Source organism: Carettochelys insculpta, chromosome 3 (genome assembly GCF_033958435.1).
Source record: "Carettochelys insculpta isolate YL-2023 chromosome 3, ASM3395843v1, whole genome shotgun sequence".
Classification (NCBI taxonomy): domain Eukaryota; kingdom Metazoa; phylum Chordata; order Testudines; family Carettochelyidae; genus Carettochelys; species Carettochelys insculpta.
This window is the reverse complement of record NC_134139.1, coordinates 13,693,005-13,720,766: the sequence shown is the minus strand read 5'-3', so window position 1 is coordinate 13,720,766 and position 27,762 is coordinate 13,693,005. Positions and strand designations below refer to the sequence as shown.

Genomic DNA, 27,762 nt, shown 5'->3' with positions numbered 1-27,762 from the left:
AAGCTGTATGTTGCAAATATCTGACTCAAGGAAAAAAAAGTCACTTCAAAGGTAAAAAAAAGGCCAAGAACATCTTAATATTTCTGCATTGTAGTTACTCTGATGCACAAACATCTTCTCCCTCAAGCCTCTTTCGTGCTTTTAAGCTCAGCTGTCAGAATGAACTATCATCTAACAGTAGTTAGTTCTCCTTGTCTCCCAATATACATGCTCTAAGCTGATCTCAGAAACGATGGAATATTTTGTAATCAATTCTTAAAGTTATAGCACCATTGGATTTTATTAACCTGCACAACAACAACTCTTCCTCAACAAAACCCAGAGCCTCCTAACTGATCAGCCTTGTTTTATCCTCAAAGCTGCTTTAACAAGCAAGGAGTAATATACTGCAATTGGTATGCCACAATTTAATTGTTCTGTTCTTAAATCTAATATTGCAGCTGTGGGTTAAGTTTACACCAAAGCTTTCAAGTACATGAAAGCATGGTACATCTGTGCAACAGAAAGCTAAACATTGCTTGATCTGATGTGTTTACAATGACATTTGATATTGTGGAATGGTTTGGAGTTTGTTAAAGCTATAGAACAATTTTTAACCAGTATGATACAAAAACTACGGTCTCTAAAAATCTCCTCATAAACTGCTCAGGCTGAACAAGCTCACTGATGTGAGCTAAATAAAGCTGAAGGTAACGTTTTAATGTCTTCTCAAGAATCTCAGTCGATTTGTTTGATGCATTGGAAATGGAACACCAACCATATCTTATTTTTCTGACTCTGGGCCATATTCTCAGTAATTTCAATCAAGCATCCAAAAATAAAGACCGTTTAAATAAAACACCTGAATACATTATAATAGCGTAAAGAGAGAACAGTATTTCAATGAGTGGTACATAAATCAACCGGGGGAATGTAGTACATTCAGAAATCAATGAGTCTTCAAGTTAACAGGTGGCAGAGCTGTGTATGGTACCCTGGACTTCATATTCTGTGTAACGAGCAGCTTCAGCATTATTTACTTGTTAGTGCATTTATTAAGCTCATAAGTTGTTCAAGAAACTTGGAAATGGGCTCATAAATGTCAGCTGCAGTTTGTGAACTGCAAGTATCCCAGGGTTTTGATCAATGCTTTCACAGGAACTATAAAGGGTTATTAAAATTGTTTACTACTGCTACATGAAAAGAGAACAAGCCTGCCCAGTAACTTCAGTGGCAATCAGCTGCATATAAGGCTGCAGATTGAATGCTGTAGCAGAAAAGCATTTCCACCATTAACAAAAAGGTTCAGTTCACAGACAACATCCATGTCCCACACACCATGAAGCCTTTTGTGTATTCTTTCTTCACAACATACTATATAACCTTAGGTTGGCTTTTGTTTGCAACACCAAGCGGCCAAGAACACAGGTTTCTGTCAGAAATATTGAAAATGAGCACGTTTCTGCATGAATGCTTTCTCATGCGCTAGTTAGTAGGTCTTCCTAACAGCTGCTGTCCTTTGAGAACTCAAATGTGGAAGTTAAGTAAGAAGCTCCCTAGCTGCCATTGTCTTGGGAGCAGTCCACACTGGTGCATTAGGTACTATCCAGTCTCACAGCTGAAATTCATGCAAGCTAAAATACTACACTGGAATCCATTCAGGTTTCAAATTTATTATGTCAACCAGAACTAAAAACTACCTGAAGCCTCTTCATAAAAAGGCACCAAGGCTGCACAGTGGCAACTTGACCAATGACACAGAGTCTGCTTGCATAAAAATACATTAAATCAGCATATTACTCCATAGGGGTAGCTCTGTAGCAATAGTCTCTTGCCCATGGAAATCTGATATAGTAAAATGCAGCAACAGTGCTTCCCCTCACTTCAGGTAATTGAGAAATAAAAATTGCCCTTAGATGGGAAGAAATGCATTCATATTTCTTAGGCCTTTTCTCTCTTTTGTAACACCATAATGTTCTCGTCACAGATGGGAAACTTAATCTTCAAGTTCAAAGCTTGTTTCATCGTACAGTTCAGGACGAGATGACTTGGAATGCCGTGAGTATTTCAGTTGTAGAAGATCGCCTAATTCATCCAGGGCATTCAGGACCTGCAAAATCATTACACTGTATCAGTTATCAGAAAAGGATTTAAAGCTGTTCTCACTTCTGCCTTACATCTGAACAGCAAGGGACACAAAAACAGACATGGTTTTCAAAGTTTAAAATCAAAGAAAAAGGAATAAAGCCAAAGGGGTGATTTTTGCTCTCAGCTATACTGATGAAACAATTGCTCTAAGCTGTATTTACACCAGCATCACTGAAAACAGAATTTGGATCTGTGGTAGGCTACATCATATTAGCAATATTTATTAGCAGGCTGTTGGTAAATTGTGTGTATTTCTCAGCCAAGCAGGGGGAAAATACACCAATTAAAATTCTCTGATTTATATGAAAAAGGCACATGCATAACATGAGACAACAGGGGTGGGCCTGCACACATACCCCAAAGGTCATTTTCACCACTGTGTAACTCCATTGGTGGACCAGGCCCAGATGTGTATCAGGCTTATTATGAGTATCTTGAACAGGATTATGTGGCTTGATAGTACATTTTCCACTCTAGCTCAAATCCCTCTATTCTGGCACCCTTGGGCCTGACTGGTGCCAGACAAGAGAGTTTTCTTGACCACGGGAGGTCAATATTGTCTACCAAAACTTCCACTGCTTACTGGGCTCTCAGAAGGCACTTAAGGGTAAATTACAGCCAAATAACAGCACAGAACACTGATATCCAGGGTTGGTGGCTATAAACAAACTTTATGGGACCAGGGGAAACTTGACTACACCCAGGATGAGTGGTCATCCAGCCAACTAACATCATACCAGATTAGGGATGTTGCTGGACAAGGAAGTTCCAGATTAGAGAGGTTGAACCTACACTATGCAGCTGGCCTGGTCCTATAATGTGACTGCTGTGCATCCTCAACTCCGACTGGATTCAATATGAAACAAGGGCATTTAGAATTCCTGGAGAAGACCAAAACCCTCCAGCTTCAAACCCAGGCCAAAGAGCAGCCAATAGGTTAACATCAGCTAAAAATACAGCACCCAGCTCTTCTATCCTGCGTCTGTTTACACAGTGATATGCAAAAGAGCTTTGTGTGTGTGTGTGTGTGTGTGTGTGTGTGTGTTTTCTGGTTTAAGAATGTGTTAAAATGGGCTAAATAAAGAAGCAGCTGTATGGTAGTTAAAAAAACATGACTACCCTTGGAAATGTTCTTATATGATGGATCTTCCCCCTTTTGCATTCTTGCTTGTGGTTTAAGTCAATGGTTGTTGGGGTGAAAAATGGCACAAGTGCTGTGTGTTTGTATCCTTACACTGCATTTGACAGCACAGTGACACCCTGGTTGCCCCAAGAAACTGTTCAGCGGACTGCAGAGTTGAAGGTAAGGCAGTGTGCCCTGGTATATGGCTCTGGCAGGTGCCAGCTGGGGTGCTAAGCTGTAGGCATGTGTGGTGTGGCTTGCAGCGCACTCTCCCTGGGTTCCTGCTGCAGGCTGGCCCTGCTGGCCTGTGCATAGAATCCTAGGGCTGGAAGGGACCTCAGGAGGTCATCGAGTCCAGCCCCCTGCTTCAAGCGGCAGGTGAGAAAGAGGCCGGCTGGGAGAGCACTCCTGGGGAGGTGTGCATGCTCCCAGCCAGGCTTGTGGTGTATCCGTGCCTATTCCGACTGCCCCATTCTTGCTGGAGGCTGGGAAGTGCTTGCACAGTTCCTGTTGAGCATGTCTGCCGGTGGCCCCTGGGAAAGTGCCAGAGAAAGGAGTAGGAGGCCAGGGGTGTTGCTTGCTCTTCTGCTGGTTTCACTGGGTCGCTGCTGCTGCCTCCTCTGCCTGGCTTCCCCTGCAGCCCTTCTACTCCCTTCCCCCATCTGCAGCGTGGGCAGTTCCCTGCCCTGCCAGCCATTAAACCAATTAAATTGAGTTCCATTTCAGTGCAGCATGACAAGGACTGGGAGCCAGAGGAGAAGTCAGGGAGCAGTGTCCGAGGCGCAAATGGCTCCTTAAAGAACCACATGTGGCTCAGAGCTGCCCAGCCAGTGACCCTTACCAAATCTAATGGTGACCCATGTTTGGGTTGAGAATTCCTGACCTAGCAATTTTACTCTAGCTAACTTTAGTCTAGATGCTCTCCTCATGCAGGTTTGTATTAGTTATGATAGATTTAGTCGCTATTGAGAATAGAGGAATATAGTGTAGTTAAGCGTGATGTAACTTAACATTTTAAATAAAATATGTAATCATAAAGGCTTTAAAGATCAAGTGACAAATATCAAGAAAATAAAATGTAAAATTGATTACTGAGAGCCAAAGTAACAAACTTGTAGTTTCTCCCAGCCAGTCTAGCATCAGATGTCAATTTCACCAGGACATCAGTTGTGCTTACCGTGTCTAATATCTCTCGGGTATGTGAAGCAGACACACAAAACCGAGCCCTCGATTCTGTGATAGGAGTAGCTGGAAATCCAACCACAACCACCCCAATATTTTTTTCTAACATGCGCCTCGAAAAAGCCCTGGGAAAAGGGACAGAAAAACACAACGAATTATCACTGATAAAGTCACCACAAAGAGAAAACATTCATGTGTGGAAAACAGTGTTTAAAAATCCTGGCCCTTCCAAAGTCGATGGGAGTTTTACCACCAACTCTCCACCACCTTTTAGCTGGTGTAATCATCTTCATTTGCAAAGTGACTGTAAAATATGCTGATTAGGAGCAATTTACAATCACAGTGCACAGGTAAAACTGTCTAAGGAAAGTGTAAGGCAGCAAGAAGCAGACCCTAAATAAGGCAAATATTTACACTAATAGATGGTGATGAATAACCATTCACGTCATTTAGATCACATTTCATTGAACAAAGCACTGCACATAAAATTGAATGGACTTGTGTCTGCAGCATGAAACTTGGGACTTGGAAGATCTGAGCTTAATTCCTGGCTCTGTCCTTGAATGGGCATGTCATTTAACCTCTGTGTGTCATTTCCCCACCTGTAAAATGGGCGGAACAGCTACCTGCTCAGTGTCCTGAAGATAAAATTGTTCATGTTTGTGAGGTAAGTAATGCAAAGGGACGAGATCAGTTCATAACTCTGAACGTGGACTAACATCCTCAACTGCACCCCATTCTACCAATTTGCGCAAATGGGTAGAGGAGACCGCGGTTACAAATAAACTGATTTAAAGACGAAGCTTGCCTGAGCTGATGGGACAGTGACAGGGGGACTCTGTTTAACAACTTCATGAGGAAGTTCCAGAGATGGGGTCCCAATACTGAGCAGTCTTTGTACCTTGACCATTCTGCACCAAACTTCAGGATGGCAAGTGGAAATATCCTGCTTGATCTCAAATGCCTCAAAAGGGAAACAAGATGGTTCTGCATCTAGGGATATTTCCCATTCCCTTCCAGCACTTAGCCCAGCTCTTTGGGCTGTGGTTTGGGCTGAGAATTTTCTATAGTTCAGGATTATAAGTCTGGCTCTCTGACTGCAAGAGGGTTTGGTAAATAAACTTCAGACTAACAGGATCCTGGTGTAACTGAGAGACAGGGGAGACCTTGAAATGCTAATGGAAGCTTGGCCGCAAAAGGGCACAAGTTCTCTCTGCAAGAGCTGGCTTGTCCTCAGACCAAAATGAGTGAGCAATTACCCTGGTATAACTATTACCAGGTCTGATGGGCCAGGTAGGACTCATATCTATGATATTTAAGAAGCGAAGGCAGACACATTCCTGAGAATTACTTTTGCAAAGATGCTAACTCAGACTTATAGGTTTCTGCCAGTTTCTCTGCTATTAGTCCAAAAAGAGACATCATTGCATACTGTAAAATGATGAAATGTATGTCAGTCTAAGACACATCATATCTTAAATGGAGAGCAATGAAATACCTTCAAAATAATGAGAAAATTCACAGGTTTTTAGATTATTATAATTGTTGCCAAACATCAGTACAAAGAGAAAGAAGAGGGATTTTTTTTTTTTTTAATTCTGTGCACTCCTTTAGTATATGGAAAAGCTGGATCCAAAATAAGGCCAGGATTCAATTTAAAGTTACCTGTGGCAAGTTCACTGAAAGGAAAAAATTTCTCCCTTGCACTATTGACAGCAAATTGACAGATTTAATAGTTTAAAACTAAGCCTTCATATGATTTTAATTACCTTTGTTAACCTAGGAGGCACGTCAGTACTTACCCTATTTTACCCGGCATAAAAAGGAGCAAGGGGACAACAGGGGAGTCGTCATTCCCATAAATAATGAAACCCATTTCATGCAGTCTCCTCCTGAAGTATCTTGTATTTTCTGCTAACTGGCGTACTCTCTGAAGTCCTGAAATAAGACAGTCATGAAATCAATCAGCACACAGATCCCAGTGGGACTCCTCTCCAAGAAAAAAAAAAAAAAGCCAAAACAGGCACAGGTCAGTTTCATAATTTCTTGGTGATACAAGAGATCTTTATGTAGCTATTTAAACCACCAGAAAAATATTTAGTGAGTGACACTATACAAGACAGATGAATTCAGAGGTGCATATAGAACCTGTGTAACTATAATGCAACTCTGCTGACTTCTGCCTGACCTACATTGGTATGAAGTGAGAGTCAAGTTTATTGTACTTAGACACACAGTCCTGCAGACGGAACTATTTTCTCTCTTTCTCCCTGGACATAGATTAGGGAACAGTTGTCTACAGTGCATGTAGTTGTAAAGCACATGCTGAAAAATACTCATTGCCAGCAGTGGTGGTCTGGTAAGGTAATGTATACATCCATCCATTTCCATTATTGTTCTTCACTGATTAACAAAGTCCTGCTATAGACCTGAGCTGGCAAGATGTGCAAATATTATTCAAAACAGGCGCAGAGATTTTTCTATCATAACAGGCTCTCATTCAAGGAAACCTATTTCCACACTCCAAATTGCACTGCAAACTCATAGGCAGGGCTCTGGTTCTTACTGGTTTGCACCCACATGCATTGGTTGTCCAAGAACAAAAGTGGACCTAGGATCCATGGAAGAACAAAAGGAGAGGTTACCTTCTTGCACCTGAGTACAATCCCTTCTGGATGACAGAGATGTGGCAAAAGGCAGACGAGGCCCATTTTCTACCTTTATATCACTAGTTCAGAGTTAGTGAACAATCTCTGGCTACGCAATCAAGGAACAATTTAAGAGAGGACCGAAAATCAGCTTTGTATTTTTTCAACCTTAAAAATGTTCACCATTCTTTTTAAAAGCAATATTGAACTAACCATTTTTTCCCCACAAATCAATCGATGTCTTCCTCTCTTCCAGCTGACAATCCAGTGTAGATAATTGTAAGTCTAGCCACACAAAAATCTTTTGCAACAGAAAATAGAGATCTGGAGTGGGCAACTTTTTACAAAAGAGCTTCAAAATCTTTACTTTGGGAAAAGGCAAAGGAGTCCCATACAAACATAGCTCCACAAGCACTGTAAACAAAAAGAGTGAAGGAATACCCGGTATGAAACTACCTTTAAACCAGCTCAACATGAAACCATACATAACATAATGTCTCTTTCAATGGCTAATAGTTCATTAGGAATGCAGAAATTGCCAGACTGGATCAGATCCCCAAGGTCCATCTAGTCCAGAGTCCTATCTTTGATAGCATATGTGTCTGAGCAGTGTTTCCCAACCAGTGCGCTCTAAGGCCCAAAAGAGGGGTCTGTAGAATTATTATTATTATTTTTTTAAAACCACACACTAGAGCAAGGTTGGGGGGAATGTCACCTTCTGATTAGCTGTCTGACTCATTGCCCTGCCTTCTCCAGGAGTAGAACAATCAATCAGAGCTCAATCTACCCCTTTTCCTCCCTTTCTTTCTGTGTGAGATACAGGTCAGCTACTCTGCCCTTCCTCTTTCCTCCTGCAGCAGCTTCTGGCTAGTGGGTGAGGAGAAGAGCCTCTGGAGTGCAAGGTGTGCCACAAAGAGAAAAGGTTGGGAACCACTGTTTAGAGGAAGTTGTATGAACCCTGCAGTAAGCAGATGTTCCCTATGTATGGTACCAACCTGGTCTCTCATCTGCCTCCCTCTGCTTCTGCAAATTGATCCAGGGAGGCCCAAAAGAGAAAGAACCAGTCCCCTGGCATGCTTCCTTCTGTCATTCAACCCGCTGGAAGTACCACTGAGAGCTCATCACTGTTTTGGGAGGGACAGACTGGGTGGCGAGCTGCACTCAGCAGCATTCTCCCACTCACAAAGCCACAGGGGAAAGCACCACAAGCTGCAGCAAACAGACTGTCCTCTGTGCCTTCATTGGGGGAGAAGAGAGGGACAGGACCAGCAGCTGGCTGCAAGACCATTACACAGGCTGAACACTTAGGCTATGCCTACACTAGAGAAAGAAAGACGATTGCAGATATGCAATTCTAGCTACAGCAATTCCATAGCTAGGTTCGACACATCTGCAACTGACTTATCTAGCCATCGAAACTGAAGAAGGTTGAAGGGAGAAAGTTTCTTCCATCGACCTTCCTAACTCTTTGGGGCTTGCAAGGAGTACAGGGGTCAATGTCAACCCAATAGGTCGATTTCACGCATCCCTGCCAGACACCTGAAACTGAACCCCAGAAGATCGACCCGCTCAGTGGGTCAATCTTCTGGGTTAGTGTAGACATAAACTTAGCTTACCAGATACTGTCAGAGTTCAAAGATGATTTCTGATAATTGTAAAGAATATGAAATAATTAACGACACTATCAGTGTTTAAGATATATTAATTTCCTTACTAAGAGACAGTCAGGGATGTCTGCATGAAAAGAAATTGTATTCATGTAAAGTTTAGCTGCTTTGTAAAGCACTTTTACTTGTACCAAAGTATTGAACAGAAAACAGCAATACAAGGCAAACAAGTGTCTTGAAAGTCATCCATACATGTGACATATTACCATGTTGCCTTTATTTAACCTCACATAGGATAATAGGTTAAAAATGATTTTCTCCTCCTCTTGTTTTGATAGCAGCCTGGCTAAGTTGAGTGGAATTATGTTCTTTCCCACTCTGTCAACCTTGCAAACAGATCAAACACAACATGCAATGCATGCATAGTTATGCTAAGGATGCAGCTCCATCCTATGCTAGAATCACTATAGAAGTCGTAGAATTATGCACATTTCCCACATCTGTTTGGAAAATAGAATCTTCAGCTCACGCTCAGTTTACACCCTGAAGCAAGAGAACAGACAGACCCTGAAATTGTTATAATCCTAAGTACTGCCATAGATGCTCTTCCAATTTATATAATTGTCCGATCCTCTGAATCTTTCTGAATGCATATATTTGTCCCAGTCATGTCCAGTGGCATCGATTATTTTGAAATAATTCTATACTGAATTAGAAAGTATTTCCTGGTATCTGTTCTAAATGTGTTGCCTTTTAACTAAGAGCACCCACTTGTTTTTGTGTTATGGGAAAGGGGTAAGTAAGAATGTTTAACTTGCCTTCACTATATTGTGCTGCCCATCCTTTTACAGACCTCTACCTTATACCGTCATTTTTATTCTTTCCAAACTATAGACTTGGACTGAGCTGTCAATTGACAGATTTCATCATCTATGACGCTGTGGGCGAGTGACTAAACTAACCATTGATTGTTAGAGCTGATTACAGATGTCACATAAAATGCCAACTGCAGGAGTTGTACATTGTTTTTGGATCATACACTTTTCCTGTAGTGCCTGGATATGCTGACTCTCAAAGCAATTAAAAGCCTGAGCAGTGGTTTGCTGCCAGGACTATCTGTCCTGAACTAGAGTTGCCAAACCATTGGGAGATACACTGGATGATTTCACATTAGCCTTTAAGATGTCTTTATAGCATTTATACTGACCACCGTGAGCAATCTGGCCATAGAAGACCATCTTTGGCATCTGTGTATCATCCATCCTCATAATATCACCAATACTCATAATATAACCAATCCACCAACACTGTTTGTTCACAAGCATTGCTTTCATGCTCATGACATGATCACTGGAGTGCTGGGTTCTTTCCAAATGGGCTGAGGCATACCTTCTGTCTTCTTGAGGATCACTGTGGCTACGTCTACACGTGAAGCCTACGTCGAAATAGCTTATTTCGATGTAGCGACATCGAAATAGTCTATTTCGATGAATAACGTCTACGCGTCCTCCAGGGCTGGCAACGTCGATGTTCAACTTCGACGTTGCGTGGCACCACATCGAAATAGGCGCTGCGAGGGAACGTCTACACGCCAAAGTAGCACACATCGAAATAAGGGTGCCAGGCACAGTTGCAGACAGGGTCACAGGGCGGACTCAACAGCAAGCCGCTCCCTTAAAGGGCCCCTCCCAGACACAGTTGCACTAAACAACACAAAATACACAGAGCTGACAACTGGTTGCAGACCCTGTGCCTGCAGCATGGATCCCCAGCTGCCGCAGCAGCAGCCAGAAGCCCTGGGCTAAGGGCTGCTGCCCACGGTGACCATAGAGCCCCACAGGGGCTCGAGAGAGAGCGTCTCTCAACCCCTCAGCTGATGGTTGCCATGGCGGACCCCGCTATTTCGAAGTTGTGGGACGCGCAACGACTACATGGTCGTTGAACGTCGAAGTAGGGCGCTATTCCTATCCCCTCATGGGGTTAGTGACTTCGACGTCTCACTGCCTAACGTCGAAGTTAACTTCGAAATAGCGCCTGGCGCGTGTAGCCATGACGGGCGCTATTTCGAAGTTAGTGCCGCTACTTCGAAGTAGCGTGCACGTGTAGACACGGCTTGTGAGTCCAAAGTGGTGAGCAGAAGTAAAAAAGTGATCAGAAAGCTCCTGTGCATTCTTCACTGAACAAGCCAAAAATGCAGTCATCAGCAAATAAAAGGTCACAGATAGAATCACTTTAGTGCAAGCCTGAACTCTCTGGAGATTGAAAATACTTTAATGTGTTCGGCACTGAATAGGTTTGCCCAATGGGAAGTCCTTAGAAGCAACTAACAGCATCACCGAAAAGTAGATGCTGGACAGGACAGGAGCAAGGACACAGCCTTGCTTAGTACTGTTTGGTATTTCAAAAGGTGCTGATGTCTCTCCATCGCTAAGGATGCAACCAAGCATGCCATCATGACAAGACTGAACAATGATGACAAATTTTTCAGGACAACCATCCAGATTATTTTCAATAAATGGTGAACATCTAAAAGCCCAACAATGAACAGCTCATATCTAAATAGCAAACAATATGTGATTTTGAAACGTTGCATAACTCCTTTTTTAATATGTACAGTGCATGGGAAGATATATGATACGGGGGCTGAGTTTCGATTGTGTTGCTAATAAAGTCTTGATTTTGAAAAGGGAAAGGAAGCTTGTGGCATTCTTGTTACGAAGGGCAACATGCATTCTAAGAAAGTAAAATTGATGTAATTAAAGTAGGTTCTGGAGCGAAAGTCAGGGAGATAGTGGTACAAACAAACAAGGTGCTTGTCTACATGAGCCTCCTCCTTCGAAGGGGGCGTGCTGATCAGTCTGATCAGAGAATACCAATGAGGTGCCGTGCTGCACATGAAGCACCTGATTAGCATAATTCCTGCCACGCGAACTTCAAAGTTGCTAACTTCAAAGTGGCAGCAACCAGAGTAGCCTCAGGCACTTCAATGTACCCCCCCACTTTGAAGTTGCATGGGTACTACACTGCTTGCCGCTGCTTCTAACTTCGAAGTTCACATGGTGGGAATCATGCTAATGAGGTGCTGAATATGCAGCGTGGCACCTCATTGCTATTCTCTGATCGGGCTGGTTTACATGCTCCCTTTGAAGGTAGGGGCTAGTGCAGATGAGCCCATGTAAAGTGTGAGGAAACAGAATATGCAAAAAGTTTGTGAATGTTCTGCAGTAAACATGAATCACATTACAAATCATTGTGTGTATGTTGTTCTTAAAATAGGGGTTACAAAAAGTATGGTTTGACGTTATTTGTTAAGGACTCTTGTATTCACCTGCATCGTGGGTCTTCAATTATTGATTTTTTTTTATAAACTTCGGAAAAAAATTGCTCTTCTTTCTCTTTTGGTTGCCAACCCCTGACCTATGCCAAAGCCAGGCTAAGTTCTATATTGCACAGGTTTCTCAGCAAGAAATCCCAGAACTCCTTGGTTCATCCTTTCTATTTTTATTAAAAATTGCTACCATATTTGACCACCCTCCATTCCTTTGCTTTTATCATAGCCTAGCAAGTCTACCCTTCAGTTCCTTTAGAACTTTGATGAGTACCATCTGGTCCTGGAGATTTATTGCCATCTAATCATCTTTTTCATTTTTGATACCTTTATCGCCAACAGTACTTCATCTTTATTACCTGTGTAGGATAACCACAAATAGGTATTTCAACCCCCTCCCCCCCGCAATTCCTGTCACCCTAGTGGGGTGAAGACTGATTCATAAATGAGTTTGGGTCAACAGCTTTAGCTAGTTGTGCTTCAGATTTCCTCAGAATCACAATTTAGTATTTTCTTTTAGTAGTGATTTTGCATTCCTATAAGGATATTTTTTTGCCTGTCTGAAATTTTACAAACCAGTAGCTGAACTTTCCTATGCTATTCACAGGAAGGTGCAGTCATCATTTCCAGAGGGCCCGAACAAACTCTATGGCTATGTCTACACTAGGCAAAGTAAATTGCCCAAAGATATGCAATTCTAGCTATGGCAACTTCCTACCAGATGCAGAAAATTGCACCCTGGAAGATCAACCCTGAGCCTATATGCCTGTCCTATTAATTTACTCATCTAACCAAACCCACTGATTTCACTGGCACTAACTGCATGAACAAATGATCACCAATGTAAGTAAAGTTTCTATAGCTGGGCTTTTGCCATTCAGCTGTTGCCCTTGTTTTTGTTCTAAGGAATGCAGACTTTGTGACTCTAATCTGGTAATTCTTTAGCAATCTCCATTGGGATTCTATGGATTTTCATTTCCTCATTTTTCCCCTTCAGGCTGCATCTAACTTTCTCTTTTAAAAGGAAATAAAATCCTCTTTTTTTGAAAGGTGTCATTACAATACTATCTCCTGGCACTGTCCTCTGCTGAAACCATGTCAAATTGTATCCTTTTATGCCATTGGACCCAACAATGCAGTTAGAAAAAAAAGGCTTGGAATGATGAAGAGCGTGGTAAGTTAAAAGTCTTGACCTGCAAAATAAAAAATTGTCTTTCTATCCTTTTTGGTTTTAATGATTCATCTAAAAAAAGACATAAAATATTTGTCTTTTCCAAGGAATTATTCCCTGCTTGTCTTCTATCTTAGGGTAGGTCCACACAGCAAAGTCACTTCAAATTAACAGCCCTTATTTTGAAATACCTTTGCTAGTATCTACATAACACAACCACTCTTTTGAAATAATTTCAAAAATAGCGGCTGTCTTATTCTGAAATAAGTTCCAGGAGGAATAGTGCCTGCCTAAAGCAGCTATTTCGAAATAGGGGCTTTGTAAGCAGGAAATAGAGCATGGCTACATCTGCACTGGCACAAAACTTCAAAATGGCCATGCAAATACTAATGAGGCACTGAAATGCATATTCACTGTCTCATTAGCATGCCACCGGCCGCAGCTCTTCAAAATTGCCATGTTTTGCGCCTGCGCGGCTCGTCCAGATGGGGGTCCTTTTTGAGAGGACCCCACCAACTTCGAAATACCCTTATTCCTATGAGCTGATAGGAATAAGGGGATTTTGAAGTTGGTGGGGTCCTTTCGAAAAGGACCCCCATCATGACGAGCCATGTGGGAGTGAAAGGCGACAATTTCGAAGAGCCATGGCCGGCGGCATGGTAATGAGGTGCTGAATGTGCATTTCAGTTTTGTTGACAAAACTCTCCCGTGAAACCGTAGCCCTAATGTGATAGCCCTTTTCTTCTCCAATGAGTTCCCCCAGCAAAAGCTGGGGAGTAGAAAAATCAGTACTTCTAATGTTAAAAGAGAAATGGTGAAAAATTACTTTTGTTTGAAAAACCTTTCAGCCCTCCTTTCTATATCACAACAAAGCAGATTTCTAACATATTTTGTTGCTTTCCATATCTTTAACAGCTTGATTGCAAAGCCATATTTCCAATAAGAAGCCTGTTATCACACTCATTATTCCTTCATAGCTGTTTCTATATAGCATAGATTCTGCAGAAAATCCAGAATTTTTAGTCAGATAGCTGCAGGTGAACCTCTTTTGAATTCTCCCCTCAGTAAATACAATAACTCATAGGCTACGTCTACACTAGCACACTACATCGAAGTAGCCTATTTCGACATAAGAACATTGAAATAGGCTACTTCGACGTGTATCGTCTACACGTCCTCCAGGGCTGGTGCCGTCGACATTCAACGTCGAAGTAGTGACGGAGAACGTCGAAAGGAGCCACCCTGGAAGGAAATGTGGAGCACCCACACACACAAGCACTCCCTGACGAAAAAAGGGGCCAGCAAAGCCCTGAGCTGCTCCCTTAAAGGGCCATTCCCAGACACACTCGGTCTGCACAGCATGAGATCCACAGAGCCGACAACCGGCTGCAGACCCTGTGAACGCAGCATGGACCCTCAGCTGCAGCAGCAGCAGCCAGAAGCCCTGGGCTAAGGGCTGCTGCGTGTGGTGACCATAGAGCCCCATAGGGGCTGGACAGAGTGTCTCTCAACCCCTCAGCTGATGGCTGCCAGGGAGGACCCCGCTATTTCGAAGTAGCAGGATGCTGATCATCTACACACGGCCTACTTCGACGTTGAATGTCGAAGTAGGGTGCTATTCCCATCTTTGGATAGGAATAGTGATTTCGATGTCTAGCCACCTAATGTTGATTTCAATGTTGAAATAGCACACGGCACGCGTAGACGCGATGCATGCTATTTCGACGTTGTGCCGACTATTTCGAAGTAGCCAGCTAGTGTAGATGCACCCATAGAGTACTCTTATGTGAGTAAAGCTTCAGAAATTCTTTGCTCTCCCAATAAAAAGTATTTCAGCTTCTCTCTTTTGTACGTGAAGTGTACCATATGTGAATATCGACAGATTTCCCTCTTACTACCTATTTCCATTTACTTCTTTTTGCAGACACCATCCACTTACTCAATTGAGGTTCCGTGGTTCCCCATTCTCCTCCCTTGTCCAGCTGTGGTGATTGTGCTAATTCCCTATTACTAGATAGGAATTGATTAGATTGTATTGTCAAACTAGCTGCTCCTCAGCACCCATTATCTTTCACTCTGGTCCTGTTTGCTCACCACACCTATATAAACCTTCTTCCTCTAGTCATTTCCTAATGCTTAATTTAACAAATTCTAGCTTCATCTCTGATCTACTGCTTCATCCCCTTTTACTGCTTCATCTCATGTCGTCATGGAGCACTCCTGACAAGTTTCTGGCTGGGAGATTTATAGGGAAACTGGGACTTGCTCGACAGTCATCAATGTTTTGCTGAACAAATTAAAAGATCCCATAAAAACCACTGCATTTGTAGTTCCATGCACAAAACTGCACACGCAGACAAGTTGTTAGTTACAGTTTCTGCCATTCAGTTTAAAACTTTCTGTATAAGAAATCTGCTGGGTTAGTAGAGGCCACAAATAGCTTAACCATCTTTCCAGTGCTGCTAAAACAAAAACAGCTGTGACATAGCAAGGAAAACAAATGAAACACAAAAGCATCCTACTACAAAGCTTTCCAGTCTCTAATAAAAACAATAGTCTGTGGTATTTCCAAAAATATATTTGGTGCAGCAGCTCTCAACAGAACCAGAAGGAAATATTGAGTAGGGACATGGGGAACCCCAGAATAGTTATAGTTTGACTAAAATCTACAAAAGTAAAGTTTTCTCCTCATTTGATGATTAAATGTGGTATTAGCGCCTCTTAATGCACAGATTAGAAAGAGCAGTGTGTGTGTGTATATATGTGTGTGTGTGTGTGTCTTAAAAAATAACTGTAGTATTTTAACAGTACCTAACCTAGTTGCTAAGTGGTTAGTCTGCAGCATCTGAAACTATTAGCTTTTCAATTAGGGAGTTTTCATAGCTGCAGATATCATTGGTGGATGTCGTTTAATGCTTCTTTCTAGTCAGCTAAAGAGATCCTAATCTATTCAAAATTTCAGGCTTTTCCATATTTATCAAACTATTTGATTGTTGCTTAGAGCTGGCAAATAAGAAATATGTAATAATTCAAGGTGAAGGTAAATAAGGGAAAATTTCCATTCTTGATATTGATGTAAGTTGATAGTGTAGAACCAAGTCTGAGACGAGCTTATCAAAAATGAATAGAGATACACACACGCATACACACACACATACTCTCTCTCTCTCTTTTGGTGCATGCCCATGAAACTCAATTTAGGACACTCAAATGCTGATCTAGCAATGTCTTTTATAACAATGAAACCATACAGTGTGATGTCCTACATCAGACTCTAGGTAGTTATACTATTTTGCTGGGGGGTGGAAAAAGCATAGGGAAAGATCAGAAAATACATGAATTCAGAACAGTAAGGTGATACCCGAGGGAGAGAATTCTGGAAGAGGATGGGAGGAGATTAGACTGTTTATTTACCAAGACTCAACACTTTTCTTTCTGATATAAATGCAATTTTTTGGTTGAAGACCACCCACTTCCCTCATATGTATTACCATAGGACGTAGTACTGCTCCACCACTTCCCCATATATAGTCATTTATTTAACCCTTGAAGAGCCCGATCCTGTAAGCCTTTCTTTCTGTTAAACCCTTCCTCTTATGCATAAGAATTTGTAAGATCAGAGCCTTGGGCCAAAACCATGCAATTGTATCCTGGTGGACTCAGGAGTCTGATTGCAGGATCAGAGCACGAGAGCTCATCTATACTACAAGCACTACGGGGGACACAGCTGTATAAATGCAACTGCACTGCTTATAGCACATCTGGTAAAGATGCTCTATGCTGATTGGAGAGAGATCCCACCTGTCAGCATAATAAAACCACCTCTTCGAGAGGCAGCAACTGTGCTGAGATGGTGCTATCTACGCTGGCCCTTAGATCAGTGTAACGTATGTTGCTTGGTGTATGTGGCTTATTCACAACCCCAAGTGACAAACTATAGCAACAAAAACTGTAGTATGGTGTTTCCCAAACTAATTTGGCCAAGGAACAATTTTGGGCTTGAAATATATTGACAGAACACATACATGCTAGTCTGGGGGGAGAAGGGCAAGAAGGGTTCATACCAAAAAATTGCCACAAGTAATGTTCAAACGTGGATTTAAAAGTTAATTTTTTTAGATGTTTTATTTTACAAAGAACAACAAAAAACCCCCTCAAAACACTAAAAAACCAAAAAAATCCCCAAAAAACCAAAACCAAGAATAAAAAAATCAAGAGAAAATCATGTGAATGAACAACTAATGTCCTTCTGATATGAGGATGATTAGAAACCCTAAAATTAAGTATAAAATTAAAAATGAAATAAGTATAAACAGCCAAAAGAAGGATGGGTAATGTCATTTTTTGTACAATAGAAAGGACAATATTGTTGAACAAAAGATGGTCCTTCCTTACCTCTTAAAAACATTTTTACGAAACAGAAACACAAAACAAATTAGACATGGAAAATATTTTTAAATTTTATGTTTTTATAAATGTTAGTTTTACAGAAAACTAGTGGTAAATAAAGATAAGTAACATTTGACAGTTTTTTAATGGGAAGAGTGTTTTTTTGCATCTGTTTTTGGCACAAGTTGCATAATAACAACTATGCTACTATGAATGTGTTATTAATATACCTACAATCTAAATACCATTCAAACTGCTTAATATTTTTGATACACACATAATTTCTTATTTAATATTTTAGAAGGAAAATATTAGTAGCATCAAAATTTTTTCATGGAACAGCTATTCACATTGCGTGGAACACCAGTGTTCTATAGAACACAATTTGGGAAATTCTGCGGTACTATATTACAAGCCCTAATATTGTAAATATATTAGTTCAAACACTCTTAGGTTTAGAAAACGCTGAGCATTAGTAGCCTCTTCAACCTGCTTAAGTGCCGTACGGCAAAACATGCCTGAAGTGTTTGATAGCTGTAGCCCATAAAACCTGAGCCATCATCATAGAAAGCAGCGTGGCAGGATTGGGAAAATCAACTTTTCAGTAAGTAGTTAAATAAGAATTGTTAAAATTCCAGAGTTCAAAGCTGAAGTTCAGAATATGCCCTGTTAAAAGTTCTGCATGTTGACAAACTGAATGATGCTGAAAGGAGAGGTGGAAAGTTGAGCTAACATGTAGATTTTACAACACAAATAGGGATTTAGTGCATCTGTATATCACTTATTTCTGCCAAATTCAGTATTTATGTTTGTTATGTTTTTAAAACAGAACAAAAGTAAGCTAAACAAACCAAAGCAAATCAAACTATTTTTATTGAAAAGTTTTAGGAAGCATGCACTTCTGATAAAAGACTGATAATGTTTTTGTTTGAAATATACTAGTGTAGACCACGTTTTTGCTCGTTGTTTTTAAATGCTTTTCTTGCCCTCAATGAACATTTCAGTTTAAGGAGGAAACGAAGGGACTAAGGAAACAAGAGAGGATCATGACAAAAGATAGATGGGCCTCCTCATAATCTCTCTGGAATAAAATAGCTACTGATGGTGGGTCCAACTGCAGCTTTACTACAAGCTCTGAGTCAGGAGCAGCAAGCTGATCCAGGAAACATGATCATCCCTGCCTCCCTGCTTGCCCTGGAGAGGAATAATCTGCATTAGCCCTGGCTATATTTGACCCCCATTATTTCCCCACGCTTGCTGGCCAAATTTATAACCAAAATCTACTTTTGCTCCTACTCTTTTTGCTCCTCATCACATGGGAGAGCGGAAAAGAGGTTTGGTGGAGGCTGCCATCCTACTTGCACTGCAACCTGGGCTATAAGGAGTCCGTGCAAAGCGAGAGGAGCTACCTTCTGCTCTCAGGGCTAATCTGCACTACCTCGGAAGACTGACCTGCTCAGGGTTGATCGTCCAGGGCTTGATTTGTGGGTGTGTGAAATCGAGCTCTCAGGGGTCAAAGTCAACCCCTGTGCTCCTTGCAAGGGGTGAGGAGTGAGGAAGGTTGAAGGCCAAAACAAGTTAGCAGAGTGTAGATACGCTGATTTTAGCTACGCAATTGTCACAGCTAAAGACATCGCCTCAGTGTCTTGAGGGAGCATGTGTGAGGCAGCCCACAACTGAGGTCTATGGTTACAAATTGGCTTTCACCAGAGCCCCTCAATGTTAGTGTTAAATTCTAGAGTCTTAACAGTCTGAGGGCCTGATTCTAAGCTGGTGTAAATCACCAACTTCAATGGAGCTAGGCTGAGCCACACAAGCTCACTGATCGGGGAGGGTGGGGGGCAAAGAGGGACGGTGCCCCCAGACTTCTTTGAAATGCTGCAGCAGCACTGCTCTGGCTAGATATGGCTGCGAAGGAGTGTGGGGAGCCCAGCACCGCTGTCTGGGTGGCACTGAGGGCTGACTGCCCTTGGCCCCACCCCTTCCACTATCAGCTCTGCCTCTTCTGCCCCCTTCCCACCTTGTCCCAGGACCTTGACTGTTGTCGGCCTCACTGGATTCACATAAGCAATGACGTCAAATACTGACTGCAAAACAATCATCCCTCTCAAACAAAGTTTCTTTTTTTGCTACCAAAGGCATTTGTTTTTCCACGTCTGAAAGCTTTTAACCGGCAAAGAATTTAGATGCGTCCAACTTCTTCAGAACATTTTACCTTTGAACTCCACATGGAGGGTGGAATTTTTTACTCCACATATTGAAAACAGACAAAAAACAACCTGTAGCTCTTAAAGTCTATGTCTCAGGTGTGTGTTCACTGAAGTGGGGCTATTTTTCCTGAACCTGTTCCAGAGGAGATAATCCCCCTCTTTGTACTTTTTCTTGGCATATAGTAGGCTATGCAAGACACAAATCCACCTGTTTTAATCTTTTCCAGCTGGTTTTTCATGGGGACTTTTTAGATAGTTATCCAATCAAACCTCTGCAAACCAGAGTCAGACTGTCTCTTCAATGTATATTTCTGGGCTACAGAGATTTACTTTCCTGCCTTCCCCTAGAAACAAATAGATAGTAAAAAAAATCCCACTTTAAAATGGTGCAATTTTTTTTGGAAAACAATGGTTGTTCTTCTCCCTAAATAGTTACAGATGGACTGATTTTCTTTCCTTTTCTGGTTCCGCTGTTGAAGTAACACATATGTACCTCCCTGTGCACTAAATCACAAATAGAACTCTGTAAAACCATGGTGCCTAAAGGAAATGAGCTCTCAGATAACAGTTCTGTATAGAAACAACTTTGTCAGTCTAATTTTAACTGCGAACTGGAGTAAAACACTTTGCAGAGAAAAAGCAATGCTAATTTCTGAAAAAAGGACAGAGAAGAGGCGGAATGGTACAAAATGCTGTTGATTTTTTATTGGCTAGTTACATGCAGGCACTTACTTCATTATCCATAGCTGTGTGTATCATGTAAACTTAAAGCACCTTTCATGAAAAAGAGGAAGAGGTCAACAAGCGCTTGCTGAGTAGATATACTACCAAACACAGGTGATTAATTGCAAAGCATGTCAGTGCCACAGCTGAAAGCCAGCCAGCACGCGTTGCACTACATTTGTAACCTATTAAGTATTACTGAAATGCCAAGGATGTAAATGCATTTAGGAAAGGTGAGCCTCTCTCTTGTGTTTCTCAGACAGATTGCCCACTGCCAGTTGGATTATATGACAGCAACAAACTTATCTGGGACCTGCCCCAGCAATGAAAGCTCTGCTGTCTCTACAATGAAGAAGGTACCATTTGCTGCCAGGATCTGGTACTACATGTATCACCTGTTGTAAAAATGTGGTTTTGTTTACTGAGAGCCGCCCTGTGAACCCGTTGCTCTCCTGGAATAATTCTTACTCCTTTGACTTTGGTACCATTACTTGAGGGAATAATTGCACACTGGCATGTGAAAAGGTGTTCACAGTCTGGCTTGATAAGAATAACTGAGATTGATTTTTTTTCTTAGGCTGTAGATATCTCCCCCACCTCTTTATCTCTAATACTTAGCTTGAGAATAAGTAGTAGTAAGCCTCTTCCACTCTTACATCTTGGAGCATAGGCCATTGAGGACCATTCGCCAGCGTCCCCGGTCCTGGGTGATGTTTTCCAGTTCTGACCAAGTGTATTCTGTCTTTCTTAGTGCCTGCCTTCAGGTCTCTACACCAGGAGTTTCTTGGGCACCTGATTCTCCTTCTTCCTTGTGGTTTTCGACTTAAGGCTTGCCTTGTGGTGTTGGTGGTTGGTTTTCTGAAGGTATGTCCAATCCCTTGCCACCTTCTCTTCCCGATTTCTTCTTCGGCAGGAAGTTGGTGAGTCAGTTGCCACAGGTCTTGATTGTTGATGGTGTATGGCCAGTGGATTGGGAGGACTTTCCAAGGGCAGTTATTGATAAATCTCTGGATTTTTTTGATAGCCATCTTTGTTGTTCTCCAAGTTTCTGCTCCATAGAATAGGACTGATTTGACTTTGGGATTTGAATAACCTGATCTTTAGTCTGCATTCTGATCTACTTAGAATTCCAGATGTTTTTCATGAGAAGAAAATCTGTTCTTGCTTTCCCAATCCTCGCTCTCACAGCAGCATGGGTGCCCTCCTCTTTATTGATGCTACTGCCCAGGTATGTGAAGCGTAAGAGGAGGCCATTATTGTGCATGGGATTATCAAAAGCATTCAGCACTGGTCTCTCTCCCAGTGGTGGGGGAAAGCAGAGATGACCACACCCTTAACTGCCATTAGGTATATGTGTGGTGCCTTTTCAGGCACAGAGAGTGAGCCTGCACTACACACACACACTAATGGTGCATGTCCCATGGAGCTAGGCCAGTTCCCCAGAATGGTGCATGAAACTGCATGATGCCCAAGCCTGAGTAGCCCCATGACCCTGTGCACCAGGTTGCAATGCCTGGTGGAAGGAGCTGGGCCTAACCCTTCAGGACAGAAGCTGCCTCTGCCAAATGAGTGCAGGGCAGGTGAGCTCTCCAGCTCACCACCCATGACCCATTGCCTCCCCCCATGAATCGCAAACCCTGTATCCGCCTCTGCTTCATTCCCATTCATTTCAACAAAAGATCTTCCATTGACTTCCCCAGGAGCAGTTAGGCCAGGGCCGAGTGCTTTTGAAAGTCTGACTCTGTAAGCCTGTGACCTGAATTCCCTTGCTTGTAGGAAATCAACAGTCCCGTACTCTCTATGAATGCAATTCTGTCACACTTAGGACCAGGAGTACCGTAGTCTGCAGGTGGTGCCCCTAAAACCCATGTGAGCACATTCAGGGCTTGTTCTGCTTCAGCTTGAGTAAGGGTAGCAGAACCTCAGCCTGTCTCATCACCTGCTGCTGTGAAAACGGCTATGAGGCAAGCAAGGCCCTGATCCAACCAAGCACTTAAGCATTTGAAACACATCACACATGGGTAGCTTCATTGCCTTTAATGAGAATACTCACAAGCTTTCAATTAAGCATGGCCTTACATGTTCTGCTGGGTGGAGACCTAAAGGAAGTTATTGTCGTTCATTAAAAAAAGACAAGAAGAAAATCCAAGGACGCAAAAAAAGAAAGTTCTATAATAATCAGAAACTAATGTGGCTTCAATCCTGCAAGCTGCTGTGAGGGTGTCCTGGGGCCAATGCACACAAAGCAGCTTGCAGGATTAAGGCCTTAGATTTTTAAAAGAGATGCTGACAACAATATTTAGTTTTTATGAGACATGAAAGACCGGATTTTTCATGAGAGCTCACCTCCCATTTAGCAGGGGCAGCTCAGTTGTCAGGTGCTGAGCTGTTTTGAAAATCTGGTGCCAATTGTGGGTGCTGAGCATTTTTGAAAATCTGGTCCGAAGTTGTCACAAAACCCGAGACAAAAATAAATGTTACCAGGAACTCGCCTCCAATTCCAGTAGAAGGCAATTAAGAAAAAAAAAACTTTTAAAAAACAAAAACATATTTCCTGGCAGGCTTTGAAATCCAAATATTGGTCAGCACTGGTCCGGTATATGACAACTCAATTCTGACTTTAAACTAGGAGTCAGTTTTCATCTTTCAAACCTGTCTGTTTTAATTACGTCACATATTGTTCTGTAACATACAAGAGGACAGTTGGTTCTTCAGTATATTTTAAAATTTGACAAAGTCCCACAAAACCATACAAAAAGGAATGCTATTTTGTTGTTAATGAATCACCATGTATTAAATAGAAAAACACGATTTTTTAAATGCTTTACATCCTATCATTTTATTCTTAGTCAGTATGCATGTTGCTTTTGTTTGGCTGCACTATTAAAGCTGTCCACTATCAAACTTAAGTGTAAAAATATGCTCGTGGTGTTCTCAATAAGAAAAAAAAAAAAGCATGTCCAAGGTCACAGCTGGAAGGGGCTAGCATGGGTTCGTCAGACCTAATCTTTATCAAGCAGCTCATCAGTGCCTTACGGTGGGTACGTATCTTATACACTATCATTTAATATCAAAGCTCAACTATCCTAAGCCAAGTGCAGGTCTATTGAAGGGATAAAACTCAGGCAGCTGTTGATTTTTCTCCAGTGGTGTAAGGAGGAGCTATGGAAAAGGAAGACTAAAAAATCTATATTGCTAACTATAAGCCATGAATGCCATGGGGACTTCTGCTTACTGTATCCCATAAGAACGAAGAAAGATATGTTTGAACTTAAAAGGCAATGTAGGGGATAAAATGATTTAAAAACAAACAAACTGCAAACTCATCTGCAGAACTCTCTGCTGCATGGCATTAGTGCAGGAATTAGAGCTGTGTGAAAAGCTCCTATGGGGATTAGATATTTGTATTTTATGCACAGGTGTATTAGATAAACTACAACGGAACATTCACATCCAGTTCATCCAACTAGACTAAAATCTGGAAGTGCTATTAGTCCCCATATTTTCATGCCTGAACTGACATATGGGCTCAGGTAGAGATTTCATCCTCTTTACCTAAGAATGCTGCAATACTGCACAAACAGGGCTGCCAATAAATTGCTGGGCCCCTGGACGAGCTGATAGGAATAAGGGGATTTCGACGTTTGCAGGGTCCTTTCAAAAAGGGCCCCGTGTAGATGAGATGCACGCGATCGAAACGCGGCACTTTAGAAGTGCCGCGGCTGCTATTATGCTAATGAGGTGCTGAATATTCATTTTAGCGCCTCATTAGCATTCTCCGATTTGGCCATCAGCATGGCCCTTTCAAAATTTTGGCCAAGTGTGGACATGGCCTTAGATATGCCAGGAGATAAACATTGTACTTTGGGTAAAAGTACTTAAAATTTCTTATAGGTACTGTCCTATTGTAACCTGAGTCCATGCTTTTGCTGCAGCTCAGCCAGTTTTTGCTGGAACTGTGCACCAGGGTGCCTCCTCTTGCTTTCACCACTGACAATACTAGAAAAGTACTAGAAAATACACTACAGGGAATAACCTGGAAGTTGCAAGGGCCTGGCTAAATGATCAGCTAGGTCTTACCTTGTCTGATTTCTATGCATCTATCATTTTTATGATTCAGTGATGAAGACAACTATAAGAAAGGGACAAGTTTACTCATTTGCCGCCAGTATTTTGTTTCTCTCTTTGACTGTATCTATACTACAGCTGGGATTGCCTCTCCAAGATCAATGCGCTGGTGGTTGATTTAGTGGATCAAGTAAAGACCTGATAAACTGACCACAGATCTCTCTCTAGTAAACCCCTGTACACTCCCACTTCTCTCCCCTCAGCCCCCCATGGGAAGAGTAAGATAAGTCAACAGGAGAGCTTCTCCCATCAAGCCCCTGCAGTATAGATACTGCAGTGACTCAACCTAAGATATGTCAACTCCAGCTCTGCTATTTACTTTCGGTAGGCTTACTGAGGTAGTGTAGCTCTATCCTTTGTTAAGTTAACATGGTATAACTCACCAAGATGTATTACCTTTCCTTTTTCAAAATACTAAATACATGTGTTGGCAATTTCCCTAAATACCCATGAAGAGGCTGCAGCACCTCTCCACCTACAAGAATAACTCTCAGAGGAGAAACACATTGTGAGGCTCGCCATAGAGAATCTCCCAAGCTGTTCTGTGAGGAGTGGAAGCAGCTTCCCTCCCATGCAATGACTTTCATTCTCACGAGATCCTCAGGGAGACACCATTCCTCCTAACTGGCTATGGGGTTCCAGGTGCATCTCATTCATAGCAACAGTAAATTTATTGCAGCTTCCCTACCAGGGGCCTCCTCTACCACTGGGGCCTACCATTAAAAGGGGGCTTCCCCAGTACAAAGAAGCCTGTGAGAAAGGTCATGTGGTCAGAAGCCATGTTATCATGCTTAGGTAATCTTGACAAGGCTGTTGGAACACTAGTAGTTACCATTCCCCATTCCTCATGAAGACCCCAATTCTTCACAGAGTTTTCTATGTGGCCCTTAATCTGGGGTTGGAAAGAGAAATGTGTGCTTGGAGGTGGATTACGTAACCTTCTGTAGGGGAAAGATAAAACATTGTATGCAGAGCGTTTCTACCAATGTTGGATGTAAGGATTCCATCCAGTCAGAGTTGAGACTTTTCTATCATGTGACATGTTGCCCCACAAAGATCATTTCAAAATTAACAACTGCAATTTTATGTTATATTTATTCACTATGGCCCTGCAGTGGTGGGGGCTAAATTATCATCTAAGAAGACCGCTAACTAGAGTGCGCACTCTCTCTCTCTTCTTTTTACATTCTGAGCCACAATCTCTGGCTGTGTCTATACTATGAGATAAAGTTGAATTTAAAGGAGTTAGTTCGATATTAAAAGTCAGTCTCCACTGTAAATAATGTTAGCACCAATTAGTGAGCCCTAATATCAACAACAAAATGTCGATATACAGATGGGTATAGCGTCAATTCTGAATTTAAAATATCAAATAAAGGCTAGTGTGGAAGTGCCATGTCTTTAATTCAAATTTATTAGCCTCCAGAAGTGTCCTGTATGCATCCTGTGAAGCTACACGGTGACCTTCCATGTGTGGCTGCTCTCCATCCAGGTGCACAGGAAGAAGGTCGCAGGAAACCCGCAAATTTTCGATTGAATTAGAATTTGAATTCTGCAGTGCCCAGGCCTGCACAGCTGCCGCCACTATTCCAACATCTGCAGTGGATGCATGGCTGATGGAACTGGGTGGGGGTCGACAGGGCTGATGGCGTAGCGGTGGGCAGCTGTGCTAACGTCCACGGAGGTGCATGGCACAGGGGAGTGGGTGGGTTTTGAATTCTGTTAGTGGGTGCTCTGAATTCTGGGACAGTGCTTTGCCTTCTAGCATTCTAACATGAAACACCCACAGGCAACCAGGGCTAAGGCACTATGGGATAGGAACCCACAATGCACTGCACATGCTGTCAAACTTGCATAGCGCAATGAGGATGCAGAAACTCAACATGGAAAAACAGTGAGTCAAATTTCAAGAAGGTTGGTGGACACAAATTCAAATTCATTTGAATGAGGTTAAATAATCAAATTTATTAAAAATCAAATTTATCTCATAGTGTAGATGTAGCCTAAGCTCCTCATGATGCAAATGTAACCTCAGAGCCTTGACCTGATACGCAATATCTTTGTATACAATGTTACAAGGCAAAGTAAAATCATTTGCTGGAACTTCACTTGCAATCTACAGTTTTTTGGTTCTCTGTGCCTTAAATATTGAGTCTGTTCTGGTCTGGCTATGGTCTGAAGACGTGGGTCTGGCCCATGAAAGCTCACCTACTAAATTATTTTGTTAGTCTTTAAAGTGCTACTTTACTGCCTTTTTTTTTTCCTTTCATATCTGGTATTCTATGATCCGGAAGACTCAATCAACCAGCATTTTAACCATTAGTAACTTTTAGTTATGTTTTCTATACATACAATCTAGTGAAAGTAAATACAGATAAATACAGCAAATGCAGTATAAGTTTACAGTGTACAATACTACTGTTGCTGGTAAATAAAGTATTCTGCATACATTTTTGTTTGTTTCTTAATTGCTAATCTTGTTTTTCCTTAGTGTTATGCTTTGCTAGGTATATCTCTCTATTATCCAGAATAATTGAATATGTGGCAACCTCCCAGTCTTGGGGCTGCTGGACATGAATGAGTTTACCGTATTTGCTATCCTATTAGTAGCTGAGATAAGAGAAGCAACTCAATGTATGTAAAAATACTAACTTTGTGTCACTAAATTACATTGCTGTTGACAGAAATTTTTCTGAGACTCTAATCCTCCAAATCAGATCTGCTATCATAGTGTGCTGCACATTGTATGCACAATCAAAGTCTTTCTAAGAAGCTCTGAAAGGCTGAGTTTAGAGATGGTTACAGATATAGTGCTTTACAAAGCAGATTTCTTAGGCTCTTGAAAAGGGTTAGTACGATATTGCCCTCTGTTGGAGAGCATGTTTATAAAACTGATTCAGAGAATTCTGTAATGTATCAGGAAAGGCACCTGAATGCACATTAAGGCACAAGGTGTGCATCAGAGTGATGCTCTTATATCAGATGCTACACAGATATTACTATCCCAACACTTTTCAAATTACCGAGTATAACAACAACTTCCTTACTCCAGTTTGGATTATTTGCATAACTGACTAACCCATCATTTCCCTGGTCTGCAGGCATCACAATGGAGTGCTTCTGGAT

General features: G+C 41.8%; 1 protein-coding gene across 1 annotated transcript in view; it reads right to left on the bottom strand.

Annotated features, from left to right (window-relative positions):
• Window positions 1-1,969: 1,969 nt before the first annotated feature.
• SPTLC3 (serine palmitoyltransferase long chain base subunit 3) overlaps window positions 1,970-27,762 on the bottom strand; it is a 127,374-nt gene continuing 101,581 nt past the window's right edge. The window contains exons 10-12 of the mRNA XM_074988475.1: window positions 6,235-6,370; window positions 4,428-4,557; window positions 1,970-2,089 (exon numbers count right to left, since the gene is read on the bottom strand). Coding sequence (XP_074844576.1) covers window positions 1,976-2,089; window positions 4,428-4,557; window positions 6,235-6,370 — 380 coding nt within the window. The 3' untranslated portion in view covers window positions 1,970-1,975. The remainder of the gene's footprint in view (window positions 2,090-4,427; window positions 4,558-6,234; window positions 6,371-27,762) is intronic.